General features: G+C 39.7%; 1 protein-coding gene across 2 annotated transcripts in view; it reads right to left on the bottom strand.

The window, feature by feature from the left end:
- The window catches only part of LOC111227516 (carboxyl-terminal PDZ ligand of neuronal nitric oxide synthase protein-like), a 191,876-nt gene that overhangs the window by 35,682 nt on the left and 128,564 nt on the right, over window positions 1-27,630 (bottom strand). For both annotated transcript variants that reach the window (XM_022753040.1, XM_022753042.1), the window contains exons 8-9: window positions 15,486-15,647; window positions 1,419-1,584 (exon numbers count right to left, since the gene is read on the bottom strand). In XM_022753040.1, the coding sequence (XP_022608761.1) occupies window positions 1,419-1,584; window positions 15,486-15,647 (328 nt within the window). The remainder of the gene's footprint in view (window positions 1-1,418; window positions 1,585-15,485; window positions 15,648-27,630) is intronic.

Raw genomic sequence — 27,630 nt, 5'->3', positions numbered from 1 at the left:
TATGAGTGCATATAGAGCTGAATATGTCTGCTCCGTCAGTGTGTGGGTCATGATGTGTGTGGCTGAACGTTTGATCTGTCACATGTAGGAATTTCACCTGACAGTGGAGGCGTGTGTTGATCTGGACCTGGGGGATTAAAATGCTGAATTAAGATGCTTCTTTAATTATTATCTTATTATTTGTGCCTTTTTTTTTTTTTACTGTTTGTTACCTTCGTTCTTTTCTTGTGTTTTTTGTTTCTATTATTTGTGGTGAGTAGAGGGTTTTATATGCGTCCTGTGAACTACTGGAAACCTGAATTTCCCTCTGTCTTCCCTCTGCTTTCCATGGAGACCCAGGATGAGTTCCACATTGCATTACAGGGGATTTTGAGCCTTTTCCCTGTTTTCCAAAATACATTTCTGATCCCGTTATAAACCCAGTGGCGCTCTTAGATGTTTAGGGAGTAGTATTGTGGTTGTATCTTGAGTCAGAACCAAACAGGGTGAAGCTGCTTTTCACTGCTAGGCTGCACACACATGGAACTGACTTCCTGATGATGTTAAAAGTCCCAACTCTGCCCACCTTGAAATCTAAATCTAACAAGTTAGAAACTCTGCTGTTCTCCTCAGCCTTTCACTGATTGTTTTCTCTACTGCAGTTTTACTTCCTTTGTTGAATTTAAGGCAAATTACAATTCATTACAGTGCAGTGTAACTGTATTTTTTAGCATATTTCAATTTATTATATATTTGTTATTGTTTATGAATGTTTTAATGGGTTCTTTACCTTATGTAAAGACCTTTGAATTGCCTCTGTATTTGAAATGTGGTACATAAATATAGCATATTGCCTTGCCAAATGAACTTCTGTATTCAGTGTATAATATTTTTTGATACATTTATTTCATAAAACTGTATTTCACTTTGTATTTTTGATGCAGATGTGGATCCTAATGGAAAAAAAATGTCTAAATGTTCTGGACTGTTAAAATAACACATTTTGTAGATTGTACCGTCTGGGCAGAGCTTTGCAAATTGTCTCCAATATTTCCGATTGCACAACATGAGCTAATTTTATTTTTGGGGATTGGTGTGTTTTTCTATAACTGATAATCATGTGATACTGCTGAATGTCTTCTGCTATGGCTGACCTGTTTCTTTCATGTCAATACCGAATCAAAATAGCTAAAGGGGATGGAGGGGATGAGTTGACTCTGGAGTTCTGCCACACACCAGTTGCTGTTGTTTAATTTCCTACAACATTTATCTCCGTTTGTATAAAAACTTTCCTCTCGGCAAAAGTGTCCCATACATGTGCATCTGTTTCTCTGCAGCTGTACACACTGTAGATGCCTGTGCATGTACTTTTACGAGCACAGGCATCCAGTGTGCATGATGTACAGCAGGTGTGCGAGTCTCATAAACAATCCACTCACTTGAGTTCGGTCCAGACATCTTGGTCTCCAGCTCCTGGATCTGTTTAACCAGCAGGGAGATGTGCTGCAGCAGGTCTTTGTTCTGCAGCAGCAGCTGATGGACTCGAGCCTGGGCCTCGAGCCGAGCTGTGGCCTCTGCGCTCAGCTGGTCCTTCAACAGGTGGACCTGATTAGAGGGACAGATTGAGGAGGAAGGAAGAGAAACAGATGCTCAGTGCCGTGTACAGTATACAAACAGTTTTTTTTCCCAGGTCACTGCTCTGATGGTTGTTACTAGAGCAACGAGGAGAGGAGATGTAAAACTACACTGAGAGGGTTTTTGGTTCTTGAAACCACAAATATATCTTTTTATGGATCAAAACTTCAAATGAAACACAGGAAAAGTCAAAATCACATGGGAAAAACACTGCCAAGGAAAATGGACAAAAGTGCTACTTTACACATCAAAAGCCACATATTTAATAAGTGCAGCTATTGTTTAGACCTTCACCTGGTGACTAAGTGGATCAGGAGATGAGAGGCTTCAGGGTCTTGCTGAGTCACCTCAGCAGGAGGCAGCGATTGATCAATCGCACTGAATTTCACTGCGTGTTAATTAATCAAAGCAGAATCCCCTCTGAGTGTTTTTCCAAGAGGAGGTAAAACGAATCAATCAGTGACAATTCGGTGGAGACGTGTGAAGAAAAACTCAGCACAACAAACAGCAGAAGTGCTCGTTGCACACAGGGCTGAAGTTTGATAATAAACAGATGACTAATTAATTTATAAACCTTAGTTGAAAAATGTATTTTGAAGATGAGTTGTGCGTGTTGGACTCTGGGAAATGACTCGATTAATCAACATATTAATCTGCAGACTAATCAGTAATTAAAACTAATGATTGGTTTTAACTTAACCTTCTGATATTTGATCCCTCTCCATTATGTATACTTACAAAATACAAATACACACAGCCAGAGAGATTCAAGGTGCTGAGGAAACATCAGTGACAGATGCCATGTCTTTGTTATTACCGTGGCTCTATAATCTTCTATTACATTTTTATTGCAGGACTGGCTCAGCTCCTGTGGCAGCTCTGATCCTCATGTAACCTTAATGCCACAGCCTGCTGTGGTCCGTAAGATTAAAGCTCCAACTCCATTTCAATTTAAGACAGAAAGGCTAAGACTTCTATTACACTTTGAATCATTTATATAAAAAGGCAGGAACCGGAGAAAGGCAGTGTTCGCTCAGCGCATACATGGTCTGACACACGCACATACACTTGCACACATATCGCAAAAGCTTTAGTAGCAGCAACAACTCCCCATTTTTACTTCAAAGTACTCTCCAAATCAAATGTCAGTGGCCCCACCTCCAACCTTATTTAGCCTTCTCCTATCATGAGCACATAATTGCTTTCAACAATTTCAAAGGAGAAATTCTCAAGGTTTCAAATCACAAGAATGGTTCAGAATGAGCCCAGTGTGTTGATGGAGCCCACTAACTAATGATTTTCTGACAGTAGAGGCGACGAGGCCCTCAACAGTGTGATGAAGCTTAACCCTGGAGTGTGAGCATGGTCCAGCCGGACTTCAAATGTCAGGTGTGTAGTAGGTAAACGGAGAATTTTATCCAGTGACCCTACACGCATGGTGGAATACTGCTGTCTGTTTTTGTTCATATAAATAGCTTTTATCAATACTAGAGTGCATCTGAACGTGTGCCCGTAAAATCTCTAGGAGAGCAGTTGGCGTGAAGGGGCCGATAAGAGCAGCAGTGTATTTCCAGAGCGCTGTGAATCACCGAACCTCAGGTAGAAGATGCAAGTCACTGACACTCATAATGACTCCCTGGTTCCTCATTTCAGCTTGATGTGGTAATACAGAACTCGTTACTGTGGTGGCATGGAGGCTCTTGGCTCTAGACGTTGACAAATATCAAAGGAAAAGCTACAAAACGAACTGTAATTGGTGTTCGAACAAAACAGAGGACACTTCAGCATCCTGAAACACTGCTGTGCAGCGCGAGAATCTCTAGAGAGACCTTTAGTATTATATTTCGACTGAAAATCATTATCATGCAGTTTTATTTACTTTTATTTAATTGCAGCTGTTTAAGTTAGTACCTTATAATTCAAATTGCTGCAGTTATGTCGTATATGTAATATTTTATGTTTTATGCTGTATTTTAATATGTGGTGAGTTTGTAGGGCTGCTGTCTTGGCCACAAATGTCTTGTAAAGGGGATTTTATCTTATCTCAGTGGCTTTTCCTGGTAAAGTAATGGAAATATAAATAATGCAGCATAATGTTGTTTTTATTGCTCTGCATGTTATGTATTGTTGTTTTAGTAAGTGTTGTTTTAAAGGTCCCATATAGTACAAAGGCAGATGTCCATGTGTTGTTTGATTATAAAGCAGGTCTAGGTTCTATATTAATACTGTGAAAGTATCAAAGTGCTCAGTCCACAGAGAAATGCACACAGCCTGTATTCAGAAACTGAGCCTTAAAACCAGCCGTCAGGACTTCTGGAACTTTGTGATGTCACAACAAAGTAGTCACCGCTCTCAGCCATGACCCAAGCCCCGCCCACCTGGACCATCTAACCTTGCAGGATTTGGTCTCTCTGAGTGTTTACCTGAAATCTGTTATATTTTTCACTCACTCAGAAAACACTCAGCCAATCAGAAGAGCGGCTCAGAGCCTCCTCTCTCTCACTGACCTTTTGTTACTATAGCTCCAGAGAGAAGCCTGAGAGAGAAGTAAAAGGACATTGAGATGGTTTTTGGTTCTTAAAACCACAAATATATCTTCTTATTATATATCTTTTATATTTTTACTACTCATGCTTCAAAACTTTTTTTCATGGCTGCTCCTGTGGCAGCTCTTTCTCTGTCAAACTATGACCCTGCTTCCCTGTTTCCTCTGTTAATAATAATAATAATAATAATAATAATAATAATATTATTATTATTAATTGGGTTTTCAGGGTGACTGTGTAACACCTGTCTCAGGTACCGCAGATAGATGATAACTAGGCTTTTGGCCAACTATGGTGAATTTAAAGAAATATTTATAAATGTGCCCTGTCTCTGTTAAATAAACCAATAGAGAAAAAGTTTAATCATGTCTTCAAACTGACTTTTTTGCTTCTACTTTGATATAAATTTCATTCTGACTTACACCAGATAAAATATCCAAAATATCACTGAGCTACAACTCACTGATTAACTTCTGAACTAGTTTTTAATTGAAAGATTTAATCTACTGGTCATTTAGTCTGTAAAATGTTATACAGTAGTTAATCATCTGTTGCAGATGGCGACAATGTAACACTTCCTGTTTTTTAAAATCAGAATCAATCATCCACAATCTTTTCTACTTTGATATTGTCTTTCTTCCTCCTCTCTCATTGCCTCCTTCCTTCCCCCTCTCCATCTTGGATGTAGGCATCATTTTCACTGATTCTCTGTGATGAAACCTCATCACTCAAACAAGTGGCCGGTGAGGCAGAGAGACACAAGATGGAGTCAGAATTCACAGCCTCTGTCCCAAGGCCTCCACACCTCCTCCACCTCCTCTTCCTCTTCTCTCACACCCACTCACCGCCAGACAAGTTCAGAGGAAGGCAGTCATCTTCGTCCATTATCCTTGCACTTAGCAACAAATAGAGGTGATTCCAGATCGTGTTGGGGCCAGGCTGCCGCTGCAGACCTCATTTGTAAAGACTGACACCCTGATGATGACTTTGGTGGTGTAATTTACAGCTGACAGGACCTCCTCTTGATCTATGGGAGAGTGGAGCTCGACTCCAACACACGCTGCCCTGCTGACAACTCTAATAGCGCATCAGCCCCTCCTCCATGGTTTATACTGAGGCCTTGGGAGCAAGTGTCACATTTATCCTGATGCTGTCCATATTAAATGTCTCACTGAGCTGAGATGCACCAGCTGGTAAAAGGACACAGAATAATTTCATGCAGAAACAGCAAAGAACAAAGTAGAATAAGCTAAAATAAACTTATTCTTTTAAAAGTCAGACTTTTTCAACTGGATAGCTTATCAAAAAAAAAGCACAAAGTCTCGTTCTGAAGCAGCAACACAAGGTTAAATTTGGGTTTCTTCTGCGAAAGATCAGACCCGCTATCTATGGAAAAAGAGCCTGCTACTGCAGATAAAACAAAAATATGGAATGGAAAGCAGATAAGATGAGAAATGTTAAGCCCGACATAATAACAGCTGGATCTGTCTGGTGATTTCCATTTGTCCGTTTGTATGTCTGTTTTGTCTGGTGACCTGTGTGTCCAACTCATTTTCTTTTTATTGTCCCACCTGCACTAGAATCTCACTTCATTCACAGATAAATACTATATTTAAAGCTGCTATCTGTTAGGATGCAGCAGTTATTCTTTTACTGGTTGCCTGGAGGAGATTATTAACCTGATGACCTCAACATTTTGATGAAAGAAGTTTTTAGTGATATTATTGTCATTGTTGCTGTCACTATTTTTCAGGTCAATGCAAAAGACATTGGGCTTGAAAAACCTTTGAGTTGAATCAGTTGATAATTATCATTTTATTCTTAGCTTATTGTCATTATTTTTATTTATAAGTGTCTTTGCTTTTTCTATTCTTACTGCACTGCACTCTTATTTTTTTCTGTGTGTGTGTGTGTGTGTGTGTGTGTGTGTGGGGGGGGGGCTTTGTAACTCTTGTTTTGAAAAGTACAATACAAAAAGAAGTTATTGTTATTTCTCAGGTGAATCCTTATTTCACTTCTAAAAACCATGACTGAATGTTAAAAGAGCTATTTGTAAATTTTGCTATTGCTACATAGCCAATGTTAGTACTAAAGGGATAGTTTGGGTTTTTTGACGTGGGGTTGTGTGAGGTAGTCATATACAAATGGTATATTAACTACAGTAGATTAAGATGAGTGTGGCCCCATTTGGGAAAGCCAACTGGGGCACGGCAGAGTGGCAGAGCTATGTGTTGCTGTGTATGGACACTTTTAAAAATGGCCATAGAAACAATCCAATATCTGTTTAAATGTACGCTTTGTGTAACCCTAAACCTATATTTTCAATGGTTTATCTTCCTCTGAAAGCACCACAGTCCTTTGGCACTACATTTGGCACACTACATTTTTTCAACTGCTGAACTACTGTAATCCTATGCACAAGCGCACCTACGTAGTGCACTGTATTACATCGCTTTCTGATTTACTCAGCAGACCGGCTGTGGCATAATATTCCTTGACTTTATTAATTTATTTTATTATGTGTTTTAAGTTTTAAGGAATATTTGTATAATGATGTATAACAAAGTGTGTATGAGTCTGAGCCATAAAGTGGCCAAACACCCCCCCCCCCCAAAAAACAAAAAACAAAAAAAAAAACAGTCTGAGCTGAAAACAGAGCAGTTCAGTCAGTGTAAGCACCATGGCAACAATGTCCTGATTTTAATATGGGAGGGAGGACCAGCTCCAAGACATATTACTCAGTCTATTATTTCTCCCCTTTCTATGGTGATTGTTAATTTGCATGTGGAAATGTGATGCTGATGCTGTTATAGCTGCATTTTCCACATTATGTGTTTCATTTTCAAGGGGTATGTACATCAGTGATGCAACACAACAACTGGTATCAAAGCAAACATGATTTCATCCATTTGTATTACACATCTTCAGACCTAACACACAGTTGCCTTGTTTATGTTATTACAGCGTAACCAGGTGGTGAAAAATACAGGATGGATGGAAAATTGGTTTAATCACAGTGAAAACACAAATGCTGCAAGAAAAGGCGAGATAAGGTTAGCTCTTCTCTTCCTGCCTGTCCAAACTGAAATAAACACATTAAAGGATAACAGTACAACTGCACAAAAAGCAGAATGGACAAAGTCAGCCAGACTGTCACAGTATGACAATCCAATTGTAGACCACAACCTGCTCGTTTAGAGCAATAATGTCAGCATTCCTTTTAAAACTTAAAGAGAGAAGAACTAAAAGCTCTGACTAAAAGTAGAACTCAGACAAAGACCCAATTAAAAGGTGCTCCCCTTGTGTTTCGCTGTGGTGGTCCCTTGGTAGTAAACCTGCTGCTACCCGACGTTTTCCTCCCTCTTATCTGAGTGTCGTGAAATTGAAGGAGCTTCAAGCGACTGAAATGGCTCCTTAAAGCTCTAATTAGGCAGCAGCATCTCTCTGCCTTTTTTATTGCTTTCTTTGTTCAAAACTGTTCCCCAGAACCGAGCAGAGCCCAAGGACAATTTTCATCTTTCTAAGTCCTTCTCTCACAACTATTTGACATTTCTCTACCTCGTTTCCTTGAATATTTCAGTTCTTTACAATGCAAAAACCATCTCTAACTAACAGATTTTTGAAAATAACATAGAACACTTCAGATATTTAGATTAAATTGCATGCTAAGACTGAAAATGAGGAAATGATGAGTGGAGACCATATTCTGGGAATTTATGATAAACTGATAAGTTGTTAAAACATTTGTCTGTGCCAATACTCACACTCCTGTACAACATGATAAAGTTCAAGACATGAATGGACATGAATACAATCATATGTTAATGTGTGGTTCTATTTGACTCATATCAGTTATAAAATATGTAACATAAATTATATTAGCTGAGCTGTGAAATGCAAGAAATCTAGTGAATTTGAAAAAACAATAAATAACAAAACAGGAATTGCAAATTGAAACATGCAAAGCCTCAACCAAAAGGTATGATGGGTATCTTAATCATGTCGAAGTGCGTATAAAGCTCTGAAGGTTGATGTGATGCAGCCATGACACGTAACCTGTGGAGGTCTGCTATTGGCTGAATCAATAGTAGTCCTTATTTTACAACATCCAAGAGTCACTGCAGTGACTTTAAGCATTTATATACAAAGCTTCAAAATCCTACTTTCTTTGACTCATAAGTTAAAGTTTAGGAACAGTCTTAAGACCATTTCTTAGAAGTTTTATTCACACTGGCTCTGATAAATATCAGGTAAGTCTTTGCTGTCACCTATCTTGTTTTGCATTTATAGTTTTTGGAGAAAGTACAAGAGCCAGGCAGTTAGAATGAATGTTTAAAACAAACAGGGCTTAACAGAAAAAAAGCCATTTACACAAACTCAAACTCTGACAGAAAATCCAATAAAAACACGACACACTGATGATCTGTTATCACCGGAAAGTGCTCTGTAAAACCACTACGGCAAAGAGCACTTGGCACTGCAATCAGAGACAAGATGAGAACACAGGGATTAAAGCAAGGAACATTTCTGTTTGAGGGTGTGGTGGGAGTGATCAGCCAGTGAGCCCAGGCCCAGAACAATCACACACATATGCATGGCCACCCTGAATGACAGGCACACAGAGAGGGGTGGGAGAAACTTACAGGTTCATCAGCCCACCGATGTGGAGGCCAACCGTGAATTGTCCCTGTCTGCCTAATGGTCAGTCTGACTATGACATGTTTACTACCACAACTGATACAAATAACAAACAATAACACATTGTACAGTAACAAATTATGCAAAAATGGTAAAGTGCACTCTGGTATAAGAAACTAAAAACATAGCCTTGCAGGCTGTGGGCTACAATCCAGATGGATGATGGCTTTGGTTCATATCACAACAAGAAAAGGACAGCAAATGATCCTGTCTAAATGTGGATCAACTAAAAAAAGTCTCAATATTGGAAAACTGCATTATGTCCTCAACCTTCCCTCAGGAAACTGTAGTCTTGAAATTGTATGTATTGTAAGTCCAAGCACAACTTTCAAAGCCATAAAGTATATCCAATACACCTATCTTTCAAACTTTTCAACACGCATTCCTCCATTGGGTCTCTAAGCAGCATATGAGGCATAATACTGTTGTCAAACGATTGCCAAATTAGTCTAAAAGATCACGATGATGATATAAAAACTAAACAAACAGTTTGTACTTTGTGGTACTTTTTCAATGTACTGCGGTCGGTAGTAGGTCTACTTTCTTTATACAAAATATAGGGTTCCTTATGGCTGTAAAGATACATATACAGCCATATTTTTACTACGCAGCAGTCAAAAAATGTCATATTTTCCATATACATACAATTATCAATGTTCAAATCTAAAATGACCCCGTGCCTGAAAACTTTAATACCCGAGAACATTGGACAGAACATAAAAAATGCAGGTTCAGAAATGGAAGATAAGACTGCTTAAATGATATCATTTTCCTACCTACCATTTCAAGACAAGACTAAAAAACTGTGATTCTCTCATTGGTAGTGTAAGGGGATTAGGACTGCTGCTCGTGTGCTGTGACTCCACAGGGTTGGTTGCCGAGGATGTACTCTTCACACAGGATTATCATCACTGCATTGCCTGCCCACGCCAGGTCTCTTTGATGTGGGAGTGTTTTAAACCCCTCCAACACTGGTTTGTCTCTGTTTTAATCTCAGTTTTGGATGAAAAGACTGAAGAGGAAATGATCATGTTGCTGGTGCAATGATAAGGAAACCATTAGAAATGCACTTACACTTGTAATGTGCCTAAGATGGCGAGTAAGTGCTTGATGAAGTGAGAGAAAAGAAGAAACATCCGAGCAAGAGTGTAGGAAAGGAGTGAGGGACCAAAGATGGATGGAAGAAAGATTTGAGCTAAGACTGATGAAAAAAGAAAGAAGAAAATGAGAAAAAAGGAAAGAAACGGGGAGAAAATAACTGAAAGGAACAAAGGGTGATGAATAGAAGGGAAAGAAGGAAGCATGGCATAAACAAAATAAGGGAGCAAACTAGAAAGACAGAAAGAGGTAAGATTTCATTAAGCAGTTACAGAGCAGCATCTGCAGAGTCAGTTTCATCTTGAAACAGATAGTCAATATACCCTACTCTATACTCCCTGACTTAATTAAACATCTCCACTTCCACTCATCCCTAAGAGAGCAGTGATTAGCGTTGACCGGCTAGCTAATTTACCTCCATTTACTGTGACCTTTGCTCAGGCTGTGCAGCAGGGTTCAACATCAAGAATATTTTCACAGTTGCCTGGTGGGGCTGTGAACTCGCAGGCATTTTCATTAGCACAGAGGACAACGTTGACAATAATCACTACTTCAAATTTCTTTCATAATTGGATGAGACGATAAACAACACGGCAGATTGCTTTCATGCATCAAAGTAACATCACTTTGAAATACAACTGTTGAGACGTTTGAACTAAGATTAGCAAAATACAGACAGGCGACAAATTAAAGGAAATTAATTTTGCAAATAATGATCAATAATGTAATTATTGATTAATCTTGTAATTACCGTCACAATTAATCTTTATCATTCTTTTGGTCTTTTCAGAAAGACACTCGTTGAGCAGGTGCTTTGTCAGAAATACAACAGAAGAGAAAAAGGTGTATGTGTTACAGTGCAGCCAAACAAACTTGATTTGTCAATAGTTGTCCTTTTTCTGTCTTTCCATGGCCAAACTGGTAGTTTTCTACACAGCAGAATGGCACAGAGAAAGGTGCTACCATGGTGGGGAGAGGGAGGTATCACCCTGTCACCTGAGGCGCTTCATCGAACAGTTTACTCTCTGGATCGATTACTCATTACTCTATTTTCAAGTGGTCGAAGAGTCGATCAAAAAGTGCCAAAAATGACTGTTGTTGGTGACCAATATGTTTTGGAACAAAGCCACACCTTTTATCAAGCTGAATGCTTTTAATATGAAGGAGTAGCATTAAGTTAATGCAGGAGTTTGAACAATAGGGTTGAAATCAGTGAGTCTTAATTATAAACAGTAACACTGGATTACAGGCTGCGTCGATTCCAGACCTTGTGTGTAGGTAGGCAACCTAAATATGTTTTAGTTTCAAAAAGCATCTCTTTTGCTACGTTTGTGTCTGGCGTCCACACTCCAGACTTTTCCAGCCCCTAAAACTGAAACTTTTGGAAACGCTACTGGCCCCATTTTAGTTTGAAAACTCTGGGATTACGTTTTAGTCTGGATGGGCAGAAACATGGATAATGAATTCCAAGCCTTGTTGACCTTGCTGGTTTTGCTAGCAGCTGTTGTGCAGTTACATTATGCATTTCAAGGCTACAACCGACACGTGCAAACCCAGTGCACGTGAATTATCATGTGATATGTGATAGTATGAACAGAGATTTTTTTCTCCATCCGTAAACGGTATGTATTAGCCTGAATCCAGCGCAGGACTCTGCCACTAACAATGAAAACTATTATACAGAGACATAATTACAGTATGTAAAGACGCCAAATGGCTATTTCGTGAAAATACTGAGGTTGATAACAGAGTTAAGATGACTCAACATGCCTGGTGTTGTGCCAAAATGTGTACTCCTTAAAAAAATCTGTTGTTTCCTGGCTCTATGTTTTTGTTTACCACTGCTGTCTGTTGCTGTGTTGGCACTATATAACATTACTATGGGGAAGATGCCCTCAAGCCTAACAACGCTGCAAAATCAGTGGGGAGCTGCTGTTTAAGATAATGAAATCATAAACAATAGCAATATCTGCTTTTTATATAACTAAGCAGGTTACTTTGTGAAAACTAATTCTTGTCCTTTTATCTTCTGGTGTGAAACTGAGGCAAAGATGCCAGGGAAAGCTGTTTTATTCTGAACAGGAAACAAGTTGTGGGATTCGTAATAACACATAAACATACACACACACCTACACATTTTCACACACTGACACACTGGTGTGTCAGCCAGGTGATATCTCTCTTCCCCTGTGTCTCCATCCATTATCAGGTCATTATCAGGGCAGAACTAATCAGCTTATTATTTTCTACTATTTGACCTTCAGTGGTGGAGTTGCTGTTCTCCCTCATTAGGGCTGGTTAGATGTAGCCTCAGGCAAGTGTACACTTACCTGTGAGAGGGAGTTTGTCTGAGAGACAGACACCATAGATATTTTTTATGTTCACAAACAGACAGAGAGTTTCCTTCTCTCCTGGTAAACACTTTACAATGGCTGACCCTCTTGAGATTCCCCTCAGCACACTGATATATTCGCTCACATCTGTGTGTGTGATTGTGCATGTTTTAAAATTATTCACAAGTCAATCTTGGCCAGAAAAAAATGAAAAATACTGTATGTCTTTATACTCCTGTGTGTCAGTGTATGGACACACAAACACTGTTCAGTGTCCACGTGTGTGAAGCCTAGATAGTTGAGAGAAGTCTCAGTCTACACACTGCAGCTGCTGTAATTTGCTTTCATTAAATAAAGTGGCTTTAATTAATTCTGGTTTGATTAAATTCCAATTTGGGTTGATTATGGAAAAAAATAAAACTAAGCACATTAAAACAATAATGCATGATGTGAGACCAGAGTCAAAAAGTTATTTCAACACAGCAATTTCCATTACAAATCTTTTCATTATGAATTAATATTGATTTTTTTAAATGAATGCATTAATTATTCAGTCAATAAAATTTTAGAAATTTGTAAAAATAAATAAATGAAAAAAGAGTTGACAGAGCCTATTAGAGCTTTCAGACAGAATGTGACAAAGACAACAATACACTCTGAAACCCATTATTTCCCATGGCTTGCGCTTGCGCGATGGTTCGGTTTGGTTCGGCGAGCTCATGCGCGCAGTCAAACGAACACTTGCGCAGCTAATAGAAATACGGCATCCAGCCTGGCACGAGATGTAAACGATCGCTGTGGAAACTGAACTCCTTCACAAGCCTGAATTCCCGAAGCTCCTTTTTGTACTTGAGGGCACCCACACCTTCTTCCTTGTTGCTCCCCTTCTTCTTCTTCTTCTTCTTCTTAGCGAGGCTAATGCTAAGGCTTGCTTCTTTGCAGGATAAAGACAGGTCTTTGCTGCTGGCAACGAGAACACAGTGGGAGCTGAGCCCAACTCGGAGTGATGTGTCCTGCTAAAAGTTTGGAAAACTCTGTGTATGTTCACCTGAACAGTGCGCTGACGAGTGAAGCGCAAATCGTGTTCTGTCTGAAAGCCCAATAGGCCGACGTCTTCAAATCTCATTTGGTCCCATCAACAAAGATATCTATGATATGTAACAGAGAAACTCAACAAATCCTCTCTTTTTAAACCGGAGGACATTTGGCATTTTGCTTGAAAAGGGATGTTAAACATCTCAGATTGTTTCATCCGAAAAACTGTATTACTGTTGCAGGCCTGAAGAAGTAGAACTATCCAGCATTTCACAAGAAAAGAATTAGTTCTGTGCAGCAGATTAAGCAGTTTCCTCTTCTTTCCTGTCACATTATTATTCTTGCAACACTTCAGATTTAACTTGTGACCACTGTAGTGTGCCATCCTTCAGATGGAAACCACAGATTTAAATGGTTAATCATTTAGAAAAATTTTAGATGAATTTTCTGTCCATTGCTCAAATAATCATTTAACAGCAGGAATAAACAAAAGCAACAGCAGCACAGAAAGTTAAACTCACAAGAAAAAGAAGCTTAAAGGAAACAAAAAGAAGTCAGTGGAAACTAATTTAGATGCTGTGTGAGAGCGAACAGTTACAGCGTCTCAGACAAGTTAGGGACCACTGGGGAAACCTTGCTAAATGGCAATAGAGCCCAAGGTCAGAAAGAAGCTCCTCTGGACAGCACATACGATATATATAAAATGTAAGATATAAAATATCCTACATTATGTTAAAAAAAAAAAAAAAAAAAAACTCATTTCATGTGCAAAAAGCATTTTGGACTCGTTTAAAAAACAAAATCCAGCGGACGGTGACCTCTGACATCATCAAGGTATAATTGATGGCATTTATGTCTGGGCACGCTCTTTCTGAATGTGTGAGCTGTCAGCTATAGCAGCAGTCTGCCTAACGTCGTTCAGGTCAGGACAGGGGAACAGCTAAGTTCAGTGTGAGCTGGCAGTTTAATCAGGACCTCCGGCATCTCTGGAAGCCGTGAGACTTCAGTATTTAACTGTTCGGGACACTTCTGGGTCAGGAGTATGGCGGAGTGTGCATGAGAAACGGGGTGTGCTGAGCTTTAAAATTGCAGTTTCTAGTCTCGAGGCTTTTTGCGAGCAGGCTGATAAACTCCATTGTGTGTGCGTGTGTGTATGTGTGTTGATCTGGGTCATAAGCCTGAAGCTATTGCTGTTACCAGTCACTTCTTTACTGCAGCCACTGATTGGTGATTGATGCCAGGTGAGCTCTGTACCACTGCAACTTTACACACCCAGTAAAGCAGCTAGTAGATGTGGCACCCATGGGATGTTTGGGTCCACCCAAGTGTGTCATATTCTGATGGAGACTAGATGAATTTGTTTATTTTTATATTTTTTATCTTTAAATCTTAATATAATAATATCTTAATATTTCATAACATAATATAAATATATTTGTATTTGAGCACAATGTCCGGCTGATTACAGTAATACACATGTTTATGGGTTTTGATGTGAGGGACGTATCTATATTGTTGAGCACACTGTAGAAACTAATTTCTACCTTGGGAACCATACAGTCTATTTATCTACCACAACCAGTGCTCACATTATTCTACAAATGTAAATGAGATGAGGGTGAGTCGGGTGAGACGCTGCTGCCATTGCTCTAATTCTCGAAGACGAGCAGCAGCCGGTGTAGTTCCCAAGGCAACAAATACTCAAGGTTAAAGTTCCACTTGTTATGGTAATGACCATTTCACTATGTGCAGGTGTTGGTTGAATTGTAATCTTACTGAGAAAAAAGGAATTTACAAATGATGAAATACATCTCTTACAAAAGCCATACAGGAAGATGTATAGTTCATAAGTCTTTTTAATAGTTAGTATAAGTTAGTTTTTATAATTTGGCAGTACTCAATTATAGCTTGTGTGTGTTGCCTGTGAGTAGTGTGATATTTTAATTACTGCATGTTTCAAAGTTAAACGTTCAAAGTTTACCATGCTCGAGCTGTGGCCACCCATTACAGTTGAGTACCCGTCATGGCCAGAGTCGACCTCTTTATACTGATCCTTTAAACCTTTATAAAGTCTTGAACCTTTTTTTGTTGGTTATACATTTAAGATACAACAGTTTCAAATGCACCAATGGGTGTGTTTGTGTGTGCATGAGAAACGCACCTGTGCTACAGCCACTTGCGTCTGCTGCTGTTGCTGCTGGAGCTGCTGCTGGAGCAGTTGGATCTGGTGGTGGACAGACAGGGGGGCACCTGGTGGCAGTGCGCCCGATGCAGGGAGCAGCATCCTGGGGCTCGACATCAGCAGAGAGGCCTCCTCTGAAGCCTGATGCCAGGGACAGAGAGAGAGAGAGAGAAATGAAGTCAATACAAGGTGGCCCTAAAATGACTAAGACATGCTGACAAAGATTCAAACAGGACAGAAATGAAGCACATTTGAAACTTTAATTATCAATTCATGTCACAGCGGAAAAGCTTGCAAATCAACATTTTAGACTATTATATAAACTACAATTACTGCTTCACGGTTGTATGCTGTCACCACTCAGATGGGTTTCAGAATGCATCAGATCAAATTTGAAGGGCTTCCCTAGAAGAGTTCTCAAGATATTGCGTTCACAAGGCCAAAATCATGTTTTGTGAGGTCATCCTGACCATGACCTTTGACCTTTAGCCACCAAAATCGAATCAGAGTCCAGGTGAACATTTGTACCGAATTTGAAGAAATTACGTCAAGGTGCTACTGAGATATCGTGAGGGGTAATTACTGTCTTGAAAGAAATAATATTGCACAATATCTTTCAACCTTATTTTTAATAATATCCTTTATTATCAAAAGGTTATAAAAGGCATCTACAGAAACTACTATTCAAAACAAGAGTCAGTTTTCAAAACTTGAGTTCACAAAAAGTTACAAGATTCAGGATGCAAATACACAGACAAAAAAACACAGAAAAGAAATCACTAATGAATATATAATCAGAACAAGCAATGGCATCAATAAAATGCCCTAGAGAACAAGACATCATCAAAACAAGAATCTGAATTTGAAATGTAGAATTGCTGATTAGTCACACTAGTGTGGAATGAGCAGCGCTGAGAATGCAGATCAGCCGCCACTGAAACGCTCCGCTACAACAATAATGAGCTCTGAGACTCAGCTCTCCTTCATCTGATGCCATCACGGATCTAATTGTTTCAGGGCTCTGGTAACCAATGACACATTGTGCATCATTCTACCAGTCATAAATATATATTTAATTTTTTTTTGTTATGCAGACATGGTGTATTGATCACTGTGTGGCTAGAAAAAAGCATCAGCACCATTTGGTATTTGAGGACAATGATAAGATCCAAACTAGCAACATCTTAGAGTGGGGGAAAGTGGGGAAGTGCTCCAGTGTGGACAATCAGATGTTATTTCCTTCTACTTCCTGCCATTTGACTTTCCTCCTTAATCCCTCCATCTGATTTGAAAAGAGTGCATGGAGAAAAAATAAAATCACTCATCTAACCTTCCAGCAATGCATCCCTTTGACTGGTGTCCAATCAAACACAACTGGTGATGCAGGATGTGTGATGGGACCTTGGGGTAAAGCGGGAGGTGAACTATCATGTTACGCCCCAGTCCTATCTAAAAAGTGGCTGACACAGGTTGGGTGTCATGCCGCACCCATCCACATGAACGATTTCCAGTCCCACAGGTGAGACTGAATGGATTATGGAAATCCGTGTAGGATAATATACCTTCATAGTTATGTTTGGAAGGACTGAAGATTACGTATTCGTCTTGGAGAGAAGGCTATGTTTACATCTTTTCAACATTTGGCTACAATGTGTTGCAGCACACCTTGGGCAAACAGATTCCAGCGCATCTCTAATGCATTTCAGATTCATTTACACATAGAATAAATAACTATACTTGACAAAAAACCAAATAATATATTCAGACATGAATCACATGAAGTAGACAAAAAAGATTTGCCTTAAGTGTAAATTGGTTCAATTCCTCAGCCCATTCCTCGGCCCCCTCCGATGAAAATCTTTAACCTTGTTAACATCCATATGATGTCGTTGATATAATACAAGACATATGATGAGTGAAATAATCAGTCAACACCAACACCATGACTGAGTGTTTCCACCTTGGAGCTGCAGTGAACCAATGACAATCTCATAAAAACAGATTCAGACAGCCAGGGTTTCATACGTCACAAACGTCAACGTCGTCGGGAAGGGGGGCGGGGCTAAACAAATCTGAAACCTTGTCAGTTCAGAGAGCTGGAGTTAGCATTAGCACAACCGCTAACACTGTGTCAGCCACTGCCAGTTTCAAGCCAACAAACAGCATAAACAAATAAAAGATGCTAACTATGCTAACTGATATGTCGGCTAGTCTCTGATTCTGGTCTCGACAGACTCCTCATCTGAGTCTGGGTCTGACTGAGGCTCAAACATGTGGCTGAGTCTCTCTGATGTTTCCTCCTCTAACCATCTTGATGCTCTCTGCTCTTTCACCTGTCAACCAGGAGCAAGTAGGTGGTGGGCGGGGCTCAAGACCTGATCCAGATTTCTCAATCAGGAAGTAACAGTAGATCAACTTGACACCCACTTTTTGATATTTTTCACTTTGTATGTGAGAAAATCATGTAACCCAAAATATTAATCATAGCAGAGGATATACAGAGGATTTACATGGTATAAAACATGTCTGGAGAGGAACTTTCAATCAGAAAAGTGTTGTGAGTGTCCCATGCTGAATGTGAAAACAAGCAATGTAAATAAATAATTTTTAAGCTGTATGTTGGAATAATTTGTTATTTTGTTACCTTAATTTTTAATGTGATTTAGCACGGCTCAACTGCTTTTTATTATTACAGTGCTACCTAGCAAGTTCCTGTTCCACTGGTAGTTCATAAAAAATGGGGAACACAATTGGCCATACAATCTTAGCTTTACTGGTTCCTGATGTTGTAACCTCCAGCTTGTACCAGTTACAGTAGATCCACAGCAACCGGTTGCTGGACATCAAACAGTCACATTGCTGTCAGATTTGAACAATCAGGCTGCTGACTGAATCCAGACTATGTCACATGTCTAACAGGGCACACAGAGTACTTCAAAGTGACTGCAGTTTTGACGCAGGGAGGGGTCGGCGAACAAAGTCGACACCTGATTAAATTGAACCTGAACCTGCCTTAAGGAATCCATGCCAAAACACTTCACCATCTGTCTCTGCTTAAAACACCTTCTGGTGACACATAGACAATGGTTTGCCCACACACACAGACACACAATGAGACACATTCTCCATGAGAGGGATGTGTGACTGATCGCCTGTCTGAGGTGGATCTTTTAGGTTAATGAGAGGAAATTATCCAAGTTGACAGGTTGTTTGGTGCCATTGCATAATGAATGGCTGTGTGTGTCTGTGTGTGTGTGAGCGTGTGTGTGTGTGAGTGTGAAAGAGAAGGAGCAAGGGAAATTTTGTTAGCAGAGATTCAGAAACATCAAAGATCATATAAAATGGGCTCACTTTCTCTTGAAGTGCCTCTTTTGCGGACACCTGAAACGACTGCTCGGCCGCGAACTAAGGGATGTTAAGGCAAAGAGTGAAAGTTCAGTAATAGGAAGAGTGAATAAGATGATTCAGCATTCAGACAAACAGAGTGCAGAAATGGTGACATGTTTGGATTTCAAGCACTGTGGACTCAATTAATCAGAAACTGAAAGAGATGACAGACGTAAACAAACAGTCAGCAGCGGGAGAACGAGATAGAATACGGGTGGAAAAGAAGTTCGTGAGCAGTCATCTCCAACAGTACGCCATTAAAATATATTTACTTTACTATTACTATGCCATCAATTCTTATAACAATGATGGATTAACCTATTGCCAAAGGAAAGACGTAAGCAGAACCTTCCACAGTCGTTGGTTGGATATTTCTGGGTAGTGACGTAAGCATAAAGACGGAGAAAAAATTAAAAAGCTGTATTTTTGACATTAAACATTGACACTGGGGCAGCTGTGGCTCAGGAGGTAGAGTGGGTCATCCACTAATTAGAAGGTCGGTGGTTCAATCCCCGGCTCCTCCGGGTCGCATATCGAAGGGCAAGATACTGAACCCCACATTGCCCCTGATGGCTGTTCCATCAGTGTATGAGTGTGATGTATGAATGTGAGTGAATGGGTGAATGTAGCGAGTATTTTAAAGCGCTTTGAGTGGTCAGTAAGACTAGAAAAATGCTATACAAGTGCAAGTCTATTTACCATTAACATAAATGACTGCTTTAAATGTGAAAGTGCCATTAAGGGCCAGGTCATACTAGAAAAGAAGTGGTTCCTATGTCGTGTTATCAGATTGTGTTGGAAATCAAAGGTGTTTACAGCTCTTCAGAACAGCCACAATTGAAGGCAGGGTGAAAAACTGGGTGACACAGAGAGGAGGGAGATGTGATATTATTTAAATGTGAGGATGACAGCACACACTTTCAGACAGTCTCTTCTGGGTGGGATCCAGTGTTGCTTTGGTTGTTTATGTGAAAAGTGTCAGAAATACAGGGAGAGAGAAGTTCAAACCCCAACTCCTTTCTCACCTCCACACAGCTGACTAATCACGGTGTGAGGAGGGTGTGAATGTCAGATTGTCTATTATCCGACATTGGAAAGGTGTGGTTTGGGGGTAGGGGGGTTGTTGTTTGGCTATTTGACTGTCTGACAAGTAGTTCTTAGAAACTTAGCAACTCTACACAGCTCTTAGCCTGTTTCAGCTCATTGCTTTGGAAATTTGATGGCTTAAATTTAATGGCTCTCATCAACTCCATGGACTGCAAATGGATGGATGCAGCCTTTGTGACATCACCCACAGGTTTCTGAAGAGTGGTTTTGAAGCTCACTGTGAACTGCTCCAGCGTCGCCATCTTGCCAGTGCCTGACTCCACCCCTAACTCCCGGCTAATCCAAAAATAGGCAAAGAGGAGGGGCGTGTGTGGAGCCGAGACTTTGGTGGATGCCAGTTTGTCGCAAGCATAGACTCACCCACCTGTCACTAAAAGTGACCACGCTCTCAATTATGCAGAACTTTAAGCGTTAATAAAATGTAAACAGGTGCGTTCTGCTGTAAAGTTGGACATTTTAACATGGGAGTCGATGGAGATTGACTCACTTTTGGAGCCAGCCTCTAGTGGTCATTGGAGGAACTGCAGTTTTTGACACTTTCAAGTTGGCTTCATTTTTCAGCCCTAGATGTTGCTGCCTGATCAACCCTCCTATATGACACTGTAGACAGCTGTTTTCAGCCAAAAAACTCAAGCAGAGTCTGCACTACCTGCCATTTTAATTCACAATTTGGAGAAGTGGGCGGAATTTCAGAGGTCTGAAATCGTGCAGCTGAATGCAAGGACCAACGACAATGAAAAGGGGACTTGCATTTGTCAGGTGGACAGGACCATAAATTCAATGGGATGCTGATGTAACTCTGTGTCTGCTTGACGTATTTTGCTAACATGCTATCAATAAGAGCTAAGTGAGTTTAGGAATTAAGGATTCAAGTGTATCAAGACCTCATTGCTGTGATTTTGCTGTGGAATATTTCTGCCCCCTGGTGATCACAAATCCCATAATGCAGCTTTAACAGCACATTAAAGAAGCAGCCAAAACATATAAAGAGGCAATGAAACGGCAAATCAGCTGTGAACGTTTTCTCCTCCTGGCCAAAACAGAATTCTCTTGCTGAAAAATGTCACCTTGTTTTGACCTGTAATTACAGCGTCCCCTTGAGCCAATATTTGTAATTTCAAAAATGCCACGGCACAGTAAGCCCGAACAGCTATGAAGATTGGGCGGGCAAATTATTCCTAGCTGCCGAAACCTGGAGTGCCTCCTCAAAAATGGCTGCATAAGCTAGGAGTGGTTATGGCAAATTAAAAAAAAAAATGTTGTGAAAGATGCATAATAGGACACTCAGTGGATGAAGATTATTGAGAAAACAAAACACATTTGTAATCGTATTGTATACGGGCACCGGGAAACAAAAAATGAATTCATAAAAATGCTGCAGTGGTGAAAAGATCCATCATCTTTCAAAGGTGGTTAACTCAGAGTTGTCATGTGGGACGCATAAATAAGTAAAGGAACGTAGATGATGAAGGGATGGATGAAAATGATCCACAGCAATCAGTTCTCATTTTTAGAGACAAAAACTGAGACAAGCGATGAATTCATCATGAATGCTTATATATAACTAGTGCTGTTTCTCATTTCGTGTACTTCCATACACTTGCTATTTTGAGTGTATTCTCATTGACAAGTATGGCAACATGCAGCATACTGTAACACCCAAGTGCATTCAAAACAATGGACATTTCTCATCCTCAACAGTCGCCATCTTGGCTTGCGGAAGGGGAGGGACCACTGATGTATTTTCAAACTTGTGAAAACGGCGGCAGAGGAAGGACACATCGTCGGCACGATGGCGGCCTAATTTCCACGTCGCACAAAAAAGGAGGGTCACATAGGAAAGCAGAATGTTCATTTTGAAGTAAGGTGAGCGAAGCAGCCGGCAGGTGGGCGTCCATTGCTGTCACCTGTTGCGATTGTCATTTCCGGTGAGTGCACAACAGCAGCATTTGATTTTGGGACTACACTTCCCTGTTGAAATTCACTCACTACGCCAGCGAGTGTACATGAAGTATCTGATTTGAGACACAGCATTTATCTACACACTCAGTCAAGCCCACATCCAAACACAAGTGCAGTCTTTCTGAGTTTGCTGACTGAGTTTGCTGCATGTTCAAACATTGTTTTAGCCTCTCTGCACTGTGTTTACTGTACAGAATGAGAAACAACAATCCACCTCTGTATACTGAATCCTGTTTAGCTGTTTAACACAGTTAAAGCCAATTACAGAAGACAGTTTGAATATTCTCCTCTACTAAGTGGTGGGAATAAAGAGAAGGGAGAAAAGCAGTCCTCATGATAACTGCTCAAGTCTGGTCTGCCTGAGGGAAACTCAGCTATTACCATCTAATTCCCACCCATACACATGCTAATACAGGTTGTTCGCAAGCAGCTGGAAACTGCCTTTATCTTTTGCCTCGTTAAAGAATGTAAAAAAAAAATGAAAAGGGAAAATGAGACAGAAATGAAACTAAAGATAGATGACACGGGATAAAGGAAGTCTTTATTTCTCATTCTCCAGCTGTGATTACACTAGTTGCTCCCTGTCTGTCAAACAGACTGTCCTCTCCCACACACACGGACAATAAAACACTAAAAGGTTAGACAGGGTCTGGCATCCTTCACTGCAGACAGCCTCAGCTACAGATTTCCAACTTTATCTGGGGCTCTTGAGAAAGAAGCCTGTGAGATCGGCCTACTGTGGCTTCGGATCATACCATCAACTCTAACTGTCATTATATGGCAGTAGTTTAAGGCTATGTTCACACTGATATGCTCTCGTTCAGATGGTCGTTTTAGCTCAGTATCAGAAATAATCGCGCCTGAAATCTGCGTACACTGAACATGCGTGTGCCAAATGTTCAATCTCAGTCATTTGGTAAACTGAGCCATGAACAGGTGGTAACCAAATAATTTCTACTTACTAAAAAGCTTTGTTACTACTTTCTACAAGTGGTGTATATATAGAACGCAACTGTACAGTCACAGACTAGAATTGATTTAGTGACTTTGTGAACTCATGGAGTTTTCCACATATTGTTTTGACAAAATCCGACAGGTCTGAAAGCTTAGTCAGAGCCACAGTCATATCTTCTACTTAAGCAAAATCCGAGAGCTGTGCCCTTTAAAGCACAAAAGGTCCAGTGGCTGCAGTTCATTCTGGTCTCTTGAGGATATTATTAGTGGTAATCTTGTCATCGGGTTAGTGCATTATCTGTTGCTGTATTGCTGTCTCTTTTGAAAATGTCTCTGTTTACACTCAATCAAAGAAACTGGCATATCATAAACCGGCAGTTAGACAATCAGGATTTTAGCAGCAGCTTAGAAGTTTGTTTGTTTTTTCTGCCTCTACTCTGATAAGGGGGTGGAGGGTGACATTTAGCAAAGGGCCACAGGTTGGACTCGAACCCAGGCCGCTGCGGTAAGGACTAAGCCTTCATGGTGCGGGCTCTACCAGGTGAGCCATCGGGGCGCCCCTTAACATGTTAACATGTAGTCTTAATGGGCCATGTTTCAGTCACTATTTCATATTTCACATATACATACTTATTACATAATGCATACTTTATTTCATACTCTCATTGTCTAACAACAGAAACAGAAAAACGTAAATGAGAACAGCTTTATTGAGTATTCGGCTGTATTAAAATACTGTATATGTTAGTACACAGAGGAGGAGAGAAGCAAACTGATAAAGAGCTGAAACTGGCTGACACACAGAAGAATGCAAATCTGATGTGATGTCATGAATATGCTAATTGACACATTATGTCATTTTGCAAAATTTAGAGACTTTTCGAGCAGACTTTAGCTACTTTCTTGTCTTGTTAATTTGTCACTGTCCATTTTCCAGTGAGTTAAATTGTCAGTTTACATGGACACGAGTGACATGAAATGAATCTTCTATGAGGGACTGAATACTCGATTCCTCGAGCTAATGGAAAACATGAAAAATAGTCAGATAATCCTGATCAATCCTGGACTGATTCATCTCAGCCTTGGATCAAAAGGCTTTACACTTTGTTCGGTTTCTTGTAGTTTGTTTTCAGCTGGCAACTCATAGGAAAACATTCCCATGTGCAAGGTACTGAAAAATCAAATCATCAGACTGCGCGGCTAACAAGAGAAACAATCCCAGCAGTGAAATACTGAGTCTGGTCTCTCCTTTATAAATGGGTCAACAGATAGGCTGTATTTTTATTGCCTGCTTGTGTGAAGAGTATTGAAAAGATAAATCTCTGTCCTGTGAGGCAGCTGAGGACGCAGCCAGGGAAACAGGCCAAGTGTGAGTGTGAGTCCCTGCGACACAGAGGTCACAAGTTTAAAGCTAAGGAGATGTGGGTTTTGGGTGGCTTTTACATCAAATTTAAATCACTTGGGGACAAAAAGAAAAACATACAGTTTGCATTTTCATTATGGTTTATAAGATACTAGCCAACATTTTGGCATTAAGACTTGAAAAGACTTCCTGTCCAGGGTTCTTTGCAGAATTAGCTTCTATTTCTCTATGTTGATCCTTTCCAAATATTCTGATTGCCAACTGCTTTGTGACAAATGAATAACCGAACAATATACACAGCTTTATCTCTGCGTTTGCTGTCAATCTCACCTGCTACCTCTGCCCTAGCTGGCTCTCCCACAGCAGCATGTTGGCTGCTGTCCTCCTCCTCCTCCTCCTCTCCTACATCTCTCTCTTCATTAGCTACAGCTCTCCCCTCCTGACCCTCTCCCTGGCTGCTTCAGCTGCCACAGCAGAACTGGCCGAAGCCTGGATATACTGGAAACAAATTAATTGGATATCTAATCACACCGGTCTGCCTGTTCAGCTTTCGCACGTGTGTTTTCTTAGGTTTTTCTAGGTACTCTGTTTGCTAATAGCTCTGGTCCAGACTGTCTTTGTGCCTCATCAGGATAAGTCCTTTTGAGTCTTACAATATTTTACAATATTCATGTTGATTGAGGGAGCAAACAGAGCCCCAGAGTTAAAAAACTTTATCATACTTGGACAAGCTGCCGTTGTTAATGTGGTTGAGAGAGAGGGAGAGAGAGAGAGAGAGAGAGAGAGAGAGAGAGAGAGAGAGAGAGATGTCCTGCCATATCTACTCTATTTGCTGTTACAACTGAACTGCTTCCATGTTCAGATATAATCAACATATTGTAATGGCTTATGACTGGAAATGACTGTCAAATTACATCATTGTATGCAGATGACATTTGACTTTATTTATATGATGAATTCAATTCCATTTTTGCCGTATATTTCAGAGATCTTTGGTTGACATGGGGACTTGTATTGATGATAGTCAGAAATAATGTACAGTGACAAACCTGATGATGGAGAAAAAAAAATAGGTTTAAAGTTCAATTGGTCTACTGTTGTTTGTCTACTGAATCTTAGGATACTTACAACTTGAACTGCCTGTACATCTGCCTTTATAATCCAAGAAGATGTCTTCATCAGAGCCAATAATAGAAAAAATTGTTCCAAAACCTTACAATAAGTCTGACAATGCTTATTTTTTAAAATAATATTAAGTCTTGCATTAACATTTTTTGGATTAATGGCAAAGTAAGAAGCAAATGGGGTTTTTTGCCAATATTTTGGGTCCTGTAACTTTATTATTTTGTTTTAGATATGTTTTAGATACTGTGTGTATCTTTTTATTAAAGTCAGTGTAATCCTGACATGATATGCTTGAACTTTAGGCACATTAGTTCCTTTTTTGGTATTCTTTCTCCAGTCCATGCTCACATTCAGCTTCTGTGATTTGAGTGAAACTTCAATAACGTATTGATTGCATTTTATGGAAGGTGTCCCATGTCTAACTCGTTGTTAATCCTCCTGGCTCTGCTGCCTCTCTACTCTACATCGATGGCTGCATGTTTTGTATGGACATATTTCATTTCCAAGTCACACAGACAGGAAAACTGTGATTTCTCCACCTCCTCTCTCCTACCTACACAAGTCTTCATGTCATCATCGCACCGTTGTCCCAAGGACAAGTAAATACTCTTATGTGTGAAAAAAAAAAAAAAAATCATGGTGTTTGTGGTCTCACTGGATAAAAGCTTTCAGAGCGAGGAACAGACATTCCTACTTTGGTGCTAAAACCCTGTACTGCACCGCAGGGGGTGTGTTTTATAGTAATGCATTAAATCCCTTGAGTCTCATATAGAAAATACTGTCAGCTGTTTGCATACCAACTGCTCAAATATTAGCACCATTCATAATAATCAAATTCAATAAATTGCTGATAGAAAGGGGACACAAAACTAAGCAACACAAAACAAACTCACAAAAACAACTCACAAAAAATTAGTAATGAGAACAATTAGTAAAAGCATCCATTAAAGCAGCACTTGGAAATTTTGGTGAGAAGCAATTTAGATAAGACAAGTTAATACCAGGATCATCATCATGTCAAGGTTCTGTAAGAGAATTACTACTTCTCTTCACTTGTAACTGAATATTAAAAACATGCACTGAACAAACATTTTCTTGATCAATTTGAAAATATTGATTAGACTGGATCATTCTGAACAGATAACACACTGCTAATTTCACTGTTATTTGTAGCAGGGCTCAAAGTGTAAAGTTTGCATTAAATCAGGGTGTTGGATGATCGACCAACAAATAACCACCACACTTGGGCAGCATGCAAACACCAGATGTCTCTGAGTCTTTTGTGTCTGTCAGGTTCACCTGAAGGTGTTGGCTCAAAAACAGCATCTGAACCTCAGTATTAAAGGTCCCATATAGTATAAAGTGAGATTTCCATGTGTTGCTTGATTATAAAGCAGGTCAAGGTTCTATATTAATACTGTGAAAGTATCAAAGCGCTCAATCCACAGAGAAATGCACACAGCCTGTATTCAGTAACTGAGCCTTAAAACCAGCCGTCAGGACTTCTGTAACTTTGTGAGTCACTGCTCTCAGCCATGCCCCAAGAAAAGTGTAAAATATGGGACCTTTAAGTTTCTAGGGATGAAGAGAAGCTGCCAAAGCTTCCTATATCAGTAGATCCACTCTGACACTCATCTGCACTGATATTATACTAAACACAGCACAATGTAGAAAACAGAGGAAAGGAAATTTTGAGATGCAGGTTCTATTTGTTTTAAAGCAGAGACATTCTGCTGTTCTCACTTAAACTGCTTTAATGATTTTACTGTATTTTAATTATACAGTATGACTTGCAGTAGTAATATAAAGGCCAAAATAAACAAAAAAATGCATACATTATTGTATTTTCTAATATTTTTCATTAAGTTTCCTGGAAAGAACTGTTACTTGATACAAATCATAAGGAGCATATGACTGTCCTTAAAAGAAAAGCTCAATTTAAACCAGAATGAATGTTAATTCAGTATTTGCCCATTAATAGAAAATGTATTATTCATATATGTTTGTTTGTAATTCAAATTTCACATTTTGACATGCTCAGCTGACCTGCTTTGAACTAACTAAATTGTTCTGTACTTAATTTAAATTAATTCATTAGAAATGTACCAACTAATCATCATCTCTAGTTTTCATTCTGATTACACAGCTCCTTTGAGGAAATGTCTTTTATTTATTTTTTTTGGAAATTATGAATCTGTAAATAAAGTGTTATCAAAAAAACAAATA

The sequence above is a fragment of the Seriola dumerili genome, unplaced genomic scaffold (genome assembly GCF_002260705.1).
Source record: "Seriola dumerili isolate Sdu_G_001 unplaced genomic scaffold, Sdu_1.0 BDQW01000189.1, whole genome shotgun sequence".
NCBI classification, from domain to species: Eukaryota; Metazoa; Chordata; class Actinopteri; order Carangiformes; family Carangidae; genus Seriola; species Seriola dumerili.
The sequence above is the reverse complement of the archived record's forward strand: the minus strand, read 5'-3'. Positions and strand labels throughout refer to the sequence as shown.